Here is a 14,068-nt window from a genome sequence, read left to right on the forward strand (position 1 = left end):
CTCAAGTTGGATAAGTGCTGAATCTGAATTTTCTCTCACAATATTTAACAACAACAGATTAAGTGAATAATGGAAAGGTCACTCATAAACACAGGAAAAAAACTGTTCAGAAGCTAAAAAATATTGGACCTACATGACCTACATTCCACACGCTAGAAGCGCACTTACTGAATACTGATTACCAGCTGTCACAACACCACCAGTGTTGTGGTCACCTTGTGTGTGTGTCATCATGGCAGCAAAGATGTGGCCCTGGAGACACACACTGTTGCAGAGGCAGCTTTAAGTAATTTGGCAGGTGTTTATATATCTCTGTCTGTGCACTGATTTATACACTCTGATGTGCCAGTTGCAGTCATAGAACTTCACAAGTGTGTAGTTGAGATCAAAATAAACACCCAGTCCAGACATTCAGTTCCATGAGGGGTAACAAAGTAGTCAGACTGTTGTGTGCTCCTGTAATAATGTAGTAAGCACAACTGACTACTGTGTCAGAACATTAAAATTTTTGCGACTGGTGTTTCCCAATCACAAGATAATAAACTGGATACAGTTTGTGATAAGACCTTTATAAGGTGATAATAAGCCGTTATTGTTTTGACAGCTCACTCTACTGCCCCGCTGCAAGCAGCAAAAAAAAAAAAAAAACTTCATAATTGGATGTTCCAGATAAGGAACAGTACCAAGGTAGAGATGGGCTCTGGATTAAGGGCAGATGTTGACACGCAGGCTTCTGACCATCTGAAAAATGTGCAACTTAAATGAAATGGATGGAAATGGTAATCTGTGAAGCTGTGTGCCCTCTGGCTATGTTTTTTGCCATGGCAAATGTACTTACAAACTTGTTATAGTGCACCAGAGAGTACCAGTTATTTCCCAAATGCTTTTTATCATCTACCTTTCACTAATCTGCAGTCTCCCAACTCAGATATTCACATGACTAAAATTCACCACATGGTTCAAACTTTAATCCCTGCAGGTGTCTAAAGGGCTCCAGTTTTGCAACACAGCCAAAAAGCTGAAAGGGTTCAAACAAGGGACTGTGTAGATTAAACGGCCCAGTTAATCTTTCCTTCTCCAGCCTCCAGTCTAGACTTCAAAGCAGGCACAAACTTGAGGACTTCAGCCACTTGTGGCTCTTTTTTTTTTTATTTTTTTATTTTTATTATTACACTGGCGTGTGTATGTATACATGACTCACAAGGCCTATGGAAACAACCGTTCAGTTTGTTATCTGTAAAATTAGAGTGACTGGTCATACACCAGGAAGCAAAGGCCTTAATGCTGATTAAAATGCTGATTAAAGCATGTCATTAATCGTGTTTTGAGGGAAAGGAAGGGGGTACAAAACAGTGAATTAGGACGTCTTTGTGGAAGCAGAGAAAAAAAAACAAACAAAGGATGCAAAAGTATAGAGCAATAGAAAGAATGAACCATTTAAATAAAATAGTTTTACTATGTGCACTACATACCATGTAATCATGTGGAGGGGAAAAGAGTTACAATTAGAAGAATTAGACTATAAAGAGTCTAATTTTATTTTGTTTATTTGTTTTTCCCTCCAGTAGCATTTGGGTTGGGACACAGAAAAAAGATCACAGGAGGACTAAAAGGAGGTTTCCCAAAAGAACTGTGAAAACTGATTCTTTGATAGAGCGACCATTACAAATATTCACAACGCTGCAGGCACATACAAGACACTGATAATTATTTTCATGTAGTTCTAAATTTGTTGTGGCTTGCACAGGCTAACAAGGAGGAAGTCAGTATGTCAATAACAGAACAGCAGTGATCTTAACAGCTTGGGAAAGAGGACACACACTCTCTCACACACACACACACACACACACACAAACAGAGTGGCGTTTTGGGAGGAAGAACCAAAAGCCAAATATGAGTCAGAGGACTTACAGCAGTTAAACATTTTAACAGGCACAGGCCGACTCTCGTGTGTGAGAGTTTGCGTGATTCTGTGCTGAGCCAGACAGACAATAACAAGGCCAGTGGGCCGAGCACATGGTCTGAGTCTTAATCTAAGTGTTTTACTGCCCCCTATTGACTGAATATGCCATTTAGCTCCCCTCCCCCACACTGTGTCGTGCAGCAGCAGAAAACAGTGCTACACACCACCTTTATGGCTGAAACAAGAACCCTAACAGATGGAGCAAAAAGGGTATAAGGTGTCACGAAAGGACAGCGGCAAGGAAAGGAAGGAAAGATGTTTTATCGGAAAAACAAAAAAGACTTAAAAATCTGTAACAAATTTTCAGCTGTTGCTCAGAGGACCAATTTTGCCCTTCAACTTTTTAAATTGCTTTAAAATAATTCAGCATGTTGGTGTGTGCTCCAGTGTCCTGAAAATACTTTCAAAACAATCTATCTGAAGCACATACACGCACTGGTTTTTGTATAAACACAGAATTTATAGAGTAATTATTCAGTAAATGCTTCACCTCACTCTCTTGAGCTGCAGTAAAGACAGCAAGTTATAGATTTAAAGCAGGGCTATTACACTGGTAGTAAAATGGTACAATGCAACAGCAGCACTATGGTAACAAGTACAGATGTTAGCTCTGACATGAATAAACAGCTGTAAAACTACACGTACAGACAGAGATAGTGCACATGTAGCAGTGTGACAGAGCAAACAGGATCTAGTGGTGGTAGTATATAAACCATACAGAGGAAATAGAGCACTGTATAAAAAATGATATTAAGGCTGTAAAACGTTTGAATATAACGCAATGAAGTCAAAGAGGTGTGGACACAAGTTCACAGAGGACAGAGCAGATGGTGTCTGCTGGACTTACACAATCACACACACACGCACACACACTCTGGTGACATAATAGCACCATGCCAGGTGTGCAGTTGGTGGCCTGCAGTCTGTTACTGACTGCTAGTTGTGTGTGTGTATGTGCGAGTTTGTGTGTATCCCGTGCTCTCTTTGTGTGAAAGGGGCCCCCTATTCACTTGTTCCTGCTGCCAGCTTGGCACTAAATCACAGGACAAGACGGTACATGGGCACATGCACTGACACGCACTCACACGTGCGCACACACACACACACACACACACACACACACATACAGAAGCCGCCGCGGCCCCCCCCCCCCCCCGTGTTGTCTTTTTGTCTACCCTATGAAGAGAATGAAAAGAGGTCAAACAGGAAGACAGAGGCAGAGAGGCAAATGAAGGACAATTGTACTTTACTTGAGCTCTAAAAGAAAAACACAAAGAGAAGATATTCAATGTAACTACAACAGAGACAAAAAGTAAAAAGAAATTAACTGTACTATTTGTCTTTATTGCCTCAGTGGCCCTGGTCCAACAGTGGGCTGACAAAGACACACACAATTAGCATCACAGCCATAAATAAGAAGTAGTGGTGGATGTGAAACTGCAGCTGGCCTATGTGTGTGCATGCACGTGTTTGTGTTTATATACATTGGATTTGTGTGTAATCTCTTTTGTGTGATTTTGTATTAAACTTCTGACAATAGTGCCACAACCAATGAGATAAAGAGAGCTATCACACATACAAATTAAAAAAAAGGCTGAGAAGTGGCTTGAACGAGAAACATAACTTTTTTAGGTTTAATTTTTTTCTTTGCACCTTGCTATGGCAGCCACAACCACTGATCTGTTGTGGTATGTCACATTTGCTATGACGGGCAGATAATCTAACTGCTGATGAATATGATGCAGTCACTCTTGGTCACTCTTGGCTGTGATATTTTAGGTTCTTTGTTATTTATCCTGAAGTATCAGGATTTGTCACAATATCCAAAAACGCATGACCACACATAAGGAGCAGATAAAGGTCAGACTGCAATAATCTTCATTTGTTGACGAAGTACACATCATAACTGCAAAAGGACTCTGACCATTTCTGATTCTTTTGGACAATTGTCTGATATAATCATACTGCCAGCGTATACAGCATATTAATTAGGATGTTCAACAAAATCTGTGACTTACATTGACTAAAGTGGGTTGTCCAAGTGGAAAAAGACCAATTTAGTGTTGTTGGGTCCCCTCTTAAACGCTATAATGAAAAATGAAACATTCCCATTATATATGGCACCACTGGTGTCATGCGTAACATATAAAAGTGTACAATGACACTAAACAAATTAAGTGAAGACACTTAAGCTTTGATGCTTCAGTAGTGATGACATATGTCACTACATATGTCACATGACATACTCTGGTGTGTGTGCCCATGTCTGGCTGCAGTCTTTTTCGTGGAAACACAGCAGCCAGTTTTTTGGAAAACTGTTGCTGGAGCCTGAATCATTTCTCAGTGCAAAGAGCACACGTGAAGGAACTTCTGTCTGTGAGAAAAATATCAGCAAGTTATCGGCCCGGAGGAGATTCAGAAAATCCATTTTTAGTTTCTCCATGAAAGCTTTCCCAGAGGATAATGAATTTGACTGCCTTCACACACACCCAGGAAATTTGCGTTAGTGCTTGCATGCTCAGCGGTTTTCCCCATGGCCTTTTCAATAGAAGGCACTTTGATGGTGGTGACTCAACTATGATCAATGTGCTCCTATCAATATTTCAGTCTCTCTGCTGCTCCGCATGTGGCTCTATTGCCAAACCTCAATCAAAAAGAGATTAATTAGAGGCAAGTTTTCTTTAATCTTATAACCTCCATCTACTTTACCTGAATGAATGTAAAGTGGACAATTTATATTGGCAACAGATCTGTATCTTTGTTCACCAATCTGCAGACAAAATAGCTGATATTAATAATAGCAACCAAATATGCACTCCTGTGTTGCTCCCATCCTGATATTCCACAGCCTTTTTCCGCTTCTGTGAAAAATCCTTTATCATGTTTATTTACCCTTCCTGTAATCTCATCCAGAGTGTAATTTAAATGCATCTGCTACATCTAAATTTAAATACCTAGCTTGGATGAACCACTGACCCATGGAGGATGATTCCTGGCAAATTTTTGCATCCTCGTCGGCCCACGTGTCAGATAGCTGCAGCTGCAGAGGTAAACAGGAGCTGACACCTGTCACAGATGTTGGAGCTCGCCAACAAGGAAGCCCACATATCTGTCCATCTATGGCTATCTGTCATATGTCATCTAGCTGGAGCCAGGGAACTAAGCAGTGTCATTTCTGCTAATATCTGTGTTCGACACTGATGTCATCAGTCATGTGGAAATGGGAGGATTGAATATTAGCAGGCATATCTACCTCATGTATAATACTATCATGCACCTAAATAAGTAAGGCCTTATTAAAGTGAAATGTTAAAAAAAAAAAAACAACTTGAGAAATTTGGTCATATTGTCAGTTATACATTGAAAATCCAACCATTAGACTTTACTCTTAGTAGCTTTGTGAAGATATGGTGCCTCAAACTATTATACAAAGCGCCAGCTGTCAGCTCTAGAGAGAAACCAATACTGGTTGAAGTTGTGTGTTGTCATGTGCCAACACTCGCTGCAGCCCAAATAATTCAAGCTGCGTCGTGATTGCTAAGATGCATGTTGCACATTAATGCAGTGTGTCATGTGGGAGTGATAGCAGTGCGTCTGTGTCTATGAAGCGTCACGTCCTGTTTTAGACAGGGCTATTTCAAAAACACCCTACTGACAGTTTAAAATGACAAGGCGACAGCCGCAGTGGGAGTTGAAGAGCACAACAAAAATAGAGTTCTCTCTCGTACACAGCCGTGGCACCTCAGTCTGTCTGACTGGCCCCTTGTCTCTTGTCACACATTTCAGGGGCAGCCAACATGTTTACAGCAAAGAGGATTTACAGGTCTCCTAAGGAAGCTTTTGATGCCGTCTTGATTGTGAAATTGTGAAATGAAACCTAACAAACATGAAATAAAAATCACATTATACATCATATATCATATCCGGCCAACAATTGAATTGAATGCAACTGGACTTAGGACTTAGGTTTGTCAAAGACGTTTCGCTTTTTGGAACGCATCGGTCGGACTAGTCCTCACTAGTCTGAAGAACAGTGGCGTGTTCACACAGCTCCTGGTGAACAACAGCTCGTTAGTTTCACTGACCACTGATGTGAGGCTGCACTGAACCGCCGTCTTTAGGAGTCTTGTGAGCCCACTGGTGAACAGCAGCCGTTGTGGCTGTTGGAATCACATTGGGCAGCCATTGTTGGAGGCCGAGTTGTTAATTCTCCTGGGTCAGGTTGACAGGGCAGCATTGTAGATGGTAGGTGGTGTCCCCTTTTTAGAAGTTTCTCCACTTTTACATAGATGGCTTCTTCTACCCCTCTTTCAAACCATCTGCCGCCCCGTCAGGATTTTAACATTGCTGTCTTCAAAGGAGTGTGCCTTTTCCTTTAAGTGTAAATAGACAGCTGAAAGTGGACCTGAGGAGGTGGCACTTCTGTGTTGGGCCATGCACATATTTAAGGGTTGTTCAGTTTCACCAATGTATAGGTCTTTGCATTCCTCACTGCACTGGACTGCATATACCAGGTTGCTTTTCTGAGTGTGTGGTACCATGTCTTTGGGGTGTACCAGTTTTTTATCTGAGAGGGTTGCCTGGTTGAAACATACATTTGTTGAAAATCCTCCTGAGTTTCTCCGACACCCCAGACACATATAGATTCAGTAGCGTTCGATTCAATCGTTGGTCGGATATGACTATGACCTGGCTGAATGAGAACATGCATCGGCCATATGATGATGATTTTAGGTAGTACAATAAGTTTTTACATTTCAAGGAGCTATCTACAGAAATTCTCACCTCTAAAAAAGGAAAAAATTAATTGAAACGAATTAAAATTGTTATTCAGTGAGTTTTTACCATCACTACAGTATACACTATACTACAGCATATCACATTTACAGTGGAGAGCAGAAATATCTCTTATGATGTGTTCAGATGGATCCATATTTATCTTGCAACAGTATGTGTTTCACATAAACTTCCAAGACTTACAGCCACGTTTAATTAGAGGCATCTGTCATCAAATGACCAATGTGAACAGTATTTAGTGGAATTAAACTCATGGTTAAACTCAAAATTTAAATTGACCTGTGTCCTGAGATGAATGTTGTCAGAGGTCAAAAGCCTTGGTGGCAGACAGGTCAGAGTCAACCCTGTCAGTTCAGCTATCGCGCTGGCAAGAGGATTGATTTATGGTTTATAGGAAAACAGTATCAAAAAGAGGCCATTGCTTAAAAAAACAAAACTGCAATCAAACACAAAATTAATAGTGTTGTAGCTGTTCCTAATTTCCCTTTAGGAGAAACAGGATTTCAATGAATTTAAATTAAGTATATTACTGGGGGGAAAAAAAATAAATTTGGAGATTGCTTTTACAGGAGAACAACTGGAAAAAGTGGGAGCAGGAAGTGAAGCACACAAATGGCCAGGCAGAAGCTTTAATTCAGAGGACAAGTGGAAAGGAAGAGGAGGAGAAAAGTCAGTAGTTTACTGGCAGACTGTTGGTGAATGTTAGTTCTGTGTTCATCTCATGGAGATACTGCCATCTCCAGAAGTGCTCACCCAGAAGAATATGTTAAATATCTCTATGCCTCTGGCTGTTTCACAAATACCTAAAAGGATACACACTTCTAAGACGACACACACCAACCTACGCACAATCACTGTTTCCCAGTATGTGACTGTCACACAAAAATGAGGCATGAGAACCCCCAGCTTTACTCCACACCCATACACAGACACGTGCATTCATTCACACACGCACACACACACCTACAACCTTGTCATTTCCTATGACATCCTCAGCCTCCATTACCTGCATACATTAACAAACCTCTCTGATGTTAAAAATTATACATTCATACATTTGAATAATTCAGATTATTTTAAAAGCTGTGCACTCACTCTCACTTTTTTCCAGATGGAAAGAGAGCTATTTACCTCAAATCACATTTGAATAAATCCCATAAATCCTTTCAAAGTTCCCTGAGTTATACCAATCAAATACTCCCAATGCAGGCTGACTGGCCAATAAAAATTAGCATTCATACGTGCAGCCTTTTTTATTTAAAAGACATCAAACGGCAAATCAAATTGCAGGACCTATTTGTGAGGCTCAATTTGTCTGCAAAAAGGAAAAGATGGCTAATAAAGAGAGAGAAAGGGGAGAGAAAGAGGGCAGAAAGAAGGCATTACTGCACTACCATAATGTAATTTCAAATCGAAAAAAATACTTGATGGCATACACAGCATGCCTTTGCTTTATAAATGCGGCAGATTATTCTATTTGTTCAACAAAAGGGAAATGTATTAGGAGTGACAAGCAAAATATATATTAGATGGCCAAAGGGTGTGGATGCCCAATTATTCCAGAGATGAAACTTGCTTATCACACGTGCCAATGACCGTGTGTGTGTGTGTGTGTGTGTGCGTGTGTGAGGTGTGTGAAGAAATCGATTATAACACAGTACACAGTATTTTACTGCGCCTTATGTTGGACTTTTCACATTTATGCGTGTGTTTTAAGTTTACAAAAAACGAAGCAACAAAATAAGGTTGAAAAGAGCTCCAGCGATATGACGTGCTAAAACTGGCCAAGAACAACAATGTGTTTTGAAAGTTGAGCATTGATTCTGATTGTATCCATCGCAGAGAACAGTGGACTGAAAGTGAAACCTCATCTTGTTCTCTCAATACTCATCTCTGTCTCTGTCTTGTTCCAACTGACCGTAAATCATGACAGGTAGTAACCTCCAGCTTCCTCTTTCTTTGTTTTAAAAACAACTAACTGTCTCTGACATTCATGCTTCCTGTATATTAACGGATTGCGCACACAAACACGTACACTCACACACAAACCCTAACACTAATTTCTGTTTTGCATTATACATCTTAACAACTATCATGTATATCATAACTTTGCTTAAACTTAAATTAATATTTTCTTTTGTAACGAGTTAATAGATTTATTCATTCTTTCTTTCAGTAAATGAATTGTCTATGTTCTTTTGTTTTTTAACTTGGATGGCACTTTGAGACACGCACACAAAAAAGGGGGGCAGCACCCTGGGACAATGTTTACATAAAAGTTACAGAACAGACATATCAGTATTTCTTGCAAAGTGTAAAGGGCAGGTGTATATTTGCCCTGTGCCGTCACCCACATCTCACGTGTGTGCAAACACACAAACATACACACATCAAGGTTCCAGCAGCTGGTGAGTTTGCCCTTGACTGCCCACCCCCCGGGCAATGCAGTGGCTTGGATGCAGCTGTTTTTAAAAGTTCTGGGAGGGATTTAGAAAGCCATGCCCTTGTCAAGGGTATATTTTTGCTTTTCATTTCGCTGATATAATTTCAAGTTGTGTTCTGTCTGACAAATAGTGACTCACTCTAAAATTCCTGACTCCTCATTCATGTCATCTTCGCTTTGGAGCATTGATATATTGTAAAGTTGTTCCACAGATTAATTCAATCCACCGTCTTTATATCTGTTCGTCCCTCACACTAGAATTCCAGGTTAATATGTCAATTTCTTACTGGCGTCTGCAGACGCAGACCAAGGTTGTGCCAAGGTTGTGCCAGAAACAGCAGTAACATTGTTACTACGAGTCACAACTTTTAAAATTATTTAAGAAAGCCTGTCAGTCTGTTTGTGTACCAGCTGTATCCCACTGCCTCAAAGCTTTGCCTTCAAAAGTTGTCAGAAAACCATACGTACAGAAGGGGCTGTTGTCATTTAGCTGAGGCTTCCTACAGCACTGGGCTGTACAACACTCCAACAAGTGTTCTTTATGATCACATGAATACATGCAGGGAGGCTGCTAGAACACTGTAAAGTATGAAAGGGCTAAAGCCAAAAGTTTCATTGTTCAGAAGGAGCAGAGGGAAACAAAGGGCTGTATCTGTAAGTAGATTTGTTCCCATTAGATTCTTCTATGGCTGCAGTGTTACAATCCTATTCTCTCTGTGAATTACCACATTCAAGGTTGCAAAGAAATGTATCAAAGTCATCTGTTATACATTAAAAGTCATATTGGGTTTTTAAAGTTGATGCTGTTGAAAGTTCTCAGGAATTAGGTAAACCAGCTGTGATTTCATCCTGATTTAAAACCAAGTCCTTCTGAAACATTCATGGTTAAATTCTCAGGTCGAACTACATTTTAATTATGTGCATGAACAATGAAATGTTAATGGAAAGAGACAACTAGCCACAGCATATTATTCTCCTCTCTGGAAATCAAGACCTCAAAATGGTATTTCACATGAACACATGCTTAGAGGTTAGCAAATGGTATTATATAATAAAATATTATTAGTGTGTTTTTACACAGAATCAAAACACAGACTAAATACAAGACTAATAACTTTCACAGGGTACAGGAATACTAAAGTCACTGCACAGATAAAATGCTATATATTTAGTAAATGCTATGGCATTGAGAATTGTCAGATCAATGTGGAGATTTGCCCTTGACCGACCTGCCTGCAGGGTCTAATAGATACACAGCCTGCTGTGCATTTGGGGATTCTGGGAGTCTACTCTCAAGGAACAGATGCCAGGGCACAACAGCTGTTCATCTGGCATCAAACTAGAGCCAACTGGCTGGACCCTCTACCCAAGAACAAAAACATCAACATGTGTTACTAAAGCCTCTCCCCCTCAACAGGACAGACACACAGACGTGCAATACGCTGCAGCCACATACAAAAAACAAAAACAAAAACAGTGACGTGCAAGTGACGCAAAACTTGCAAAATCAGTCGACAACAGCACCAAGAACCAAATTTAATCCAGGGTACACAAAGACAACTTAAACACAACACTGCAGGCTCACCAAGAATCTAAATTCAACAACAGCAGCACTTCCAGTTCCACAGCATATAAACATTAAATATACAGACCATTATTAATTGCTTAATCACTAGACATTCAACAGCCCATATTGTGTTAGCATGAGAGAAGATTCTGATATGACGCAGCATAGAAACCTTAATTCATAGTCATGTTGTGTTAGCGTGTGTCTTTTTACATGTTTGACTGACATAATGTACTCACCCTGGAATGACTGTCTGGCTCTCTCCACTAATTCCTCAATTGGATAGCTGGCCAAATCTCCTCTGGCATGCTTGGTCTTACAGTAGGTACACGCATTCAGACACCTGGACAGTCACACAAGAAGAGGAAGACAGAAACATTATTTTACTGTTGAAAAAGGAGATGCACAGCAACATCACTCCACTCAGAGTGAAATGGCACAGTTCAAACTGATCACACAGACATTGAGGATTGCTGTATTGGATGCCAAGAAGTTCAAAAAAGCTGATGTGTTGAAAAAAAAAAAAAAAAAAAAAATTGGCATTCTGTAAGAGGAGCTCATTTCTTTGTAATTCCACATAAGCAGAAAATGTCATTTTACTTGTTCACTAGGTGTTAATACTTGCTTCTACTTCTATAGTTGATTAAAAAAGCATTTGCTTCTGATATTTAATTTACATATTTTACAAAACCACAGTTCGAAATTATCAACAGTACAGCATCTCAAAAGCTACCAATCCAGCCATGAACATTAGTTACACTTGAATCTACTGAACTGATGTGTTGAAAAACATTGAATGGCAAAGAACATCACAAATATACAAATAAACACAACAGACTTTTCAATATTTTAATGAAATCTATTCATCCACATATTCCCCATTGAGCAGAAGCAGGGGAAGATAGCAGGAGGTCAAAACTGTCCTTTAGTGTCCGAAACTGTTTATAAGGACTCCAGCTATGTCCAAAATAACCGTGGACAGCTGTCTCTCTGACCAAGGCAAGCTGTGGAAAGATTAGACTCAATACATTGTTGTTTAGCTAGAATTTAGTAGAGAAGCTTCATTCAAATGGACTGTAAAAGGCGGGGAGCTGGACTATGACGATGAAGATTTGGAGAAAGCGAAAACAACAGAAGAAAGGGAGAAATATACCCTCAGACCAGATCCAGAAGCACTGCATGGCATCAACTCTGGTCTTTCTTTAGCATGAAGGGGGCTTTTCTTCACATGCTTTCTGTAAATCACGACTCAAAAGAATAATAAAGGCCTCTGTTAGTAGCGCTTTTTGTATTTATGTCATTTAAGGCTTCATTTTTGGCCTTCAATTTGTCATAATGGGGTAAAAATGTACACTATGTTGGTATCACAGTGGTTTCTGCTCACTCAATATTTCACTTTCTGCCTTTTAAATCTGAAAACAGCTGTTGTTAGGTGCTGTTGTTGCTGGAGCAAACTTTTAAAGAACACAAGTTACACATTATAATCACTGTAGGTAGGGGTGTTGTGTGTGCGGGATCAAAATATTGTATAGGAAAAATAGCTTTTTTCGCAAATAAGTACATGTAAATTTTGAGCCATTTATCATCAATTGTAACCCTTCACTCCAAATATCCCAGTGTGGTGCTCTGAAAATATCATTTCAAGATTTGTTGCTTATGTTTTCTGAATAACTCAGATGAGGGTAATTTTAACACAGCAACTTTAAGAATTCAATTCCCTATGGAGCCAGGCTCACCTTGTATATGCTAACAGCGATATAAAGCACAAAATCTTCCCATTGCTAAAATGCAGCATGTTATGTGGTCTTTTAAATAAAACCTCCAAACTAACCAAACTGTGACTAACAGATGACCACAGTCCAGCTATTTCGACAAAGCAAACAACACAACCGTATATAAATACAGCACAACTAATGCAAGCATTTGACACAGAACAAAGATCAAAAGCTCCTGATCCTCTTTAATAGAAGTGTTTCAATGTTAAAATTGGTTGGCCGTGGGATTTGTACACTTCAGTTCAACAACAAAAACATCTTACCAATTATTAATAACCATCAAATGTGGTGACGTAAGGCAGCTATTATGAGACTGTGAAATCAGACAGTTGCAGATAACAAGCGTAAACCCTGTATCTGTCTATGACAGACTCATGGGGAAATAACAAGGATTCCCCTGAAGCTGAAACTGACAAAGAGCTTAGAGCTCCTGCGGGACTACAGATACATCAAGTGTCACGTTCACGGGATGTACTTGTCGGTCATGCTACCGGTAATTTATCATGTAAATTTGACAAACCTTGCCCAGTTTTTCCAAGTACTACTCAAAGTACGATGTACAAAACGTCCTCCCATGATGGGTCGTGACATGGAAAAGAAGTATTAGAGGAATAAGGTTTCTTTGTGAGGGTGACACACTACAGATCAAGGTGAGAAAAGAACTTTGGAGAAGATAAGATTGTTGAATACACAAGGACTGAATAACAAAAAAAAAAAAAAAATGTCAGAAGTCCACACACAAAGACTCAAATATTTCTCAAAGCAAATGTCTGTCATGAATAGGCCTCGTGCTTTTCTTATAAAAGTTCACCTTCAGACACTGCGTTACATTGACACTAGGGTAACACTAAGTTTTACCACAGCCCACGACTGTTAGTCACTGAAAAGATACAGCCTGAGCAGCATGATAGGACACAATCTTTGAAAAATTTTGATGAATTATTAAAAGATTCCATCTCTATCCATGATTAGGGAATGAGCAGCCTATAGGCGTTTGCTCCCTCTTTCCTACTCCACTTACTGGACCATGGTACACCCTTATTAGGAGCCCACTGACCGACCTACAACATCTTTATAATCATTTTGAAACATATCTGAAACGCCAAGAGCATTTTTTAATGTCAACGCAGAAAAATCCATCCAGCTCTCCCTCTCAGGGTATTGCTTATCCTAGTTGAGGGCACTAAAGATGGCAGCTAGGTCACAGGACCTAGCTGCGGAGAAAACACAGACAGATGGGGCCCTGCATGCGCGCACGCACACACACACTTATACCACCAGGGGGTCCATCCATCTTAATGTGATCAGGCCCAGCTGAGTGGATCACACCAACATTAATCTCAAGAGACAGACAGTGGCCTGTTTGTGTGTGTGTGTGTGTGTGTCTCCATGTGCTTGTAGGAGCGCGCTGCTGCTCAACATTCGTCCAGTATCACAACAACACATTAGCAGTTTCGACCTCTCCGTCAGTCTAAACAGACTGTGACAACTAGTCAGCACCCTTAGACTAACGCTGACTGAAG

The 14,068-nt window shown here is 40.0% G+C and overlaps 1 protein-coding gene across 1 annotated transcript in view; it reads right to left on the reverse strand.

Annotated features, from left to right (window-relative positions):
• cdkal1 (CDK5 regulatory subunit associated protein 1-like 1) overlaps nt 1-14,068 on the reverse strand; it is a 202,331-nt gene that overhangs the window by 106,097 nt on the left and 82,166 nt on the right. Inside the window, exon 8 of the mRNA XM_029505241.1 lies at nt 11,010-11,113. Coding sequence (XP_029361101.1) covers nt 11,010-11,113 — 104 coding nt within the window. The remainder of the gene's footprint in view (nt 1-11,009; nt 11,114-14,068) is intronic.

This window comes from Echeneis naucrates, chromosome 6 (assembly GCF_900963305.1).
Source record: "Echeneis naucrates chromosome 6, fEcheNa1.1, whole genome shotgun sequence".
Lineage (NCBI taxonomy): Eukaryota > Metazoa > Chordata > Actinopteri > Carangiformes > Echeneidae > Echeneis > Echeneis naucrates.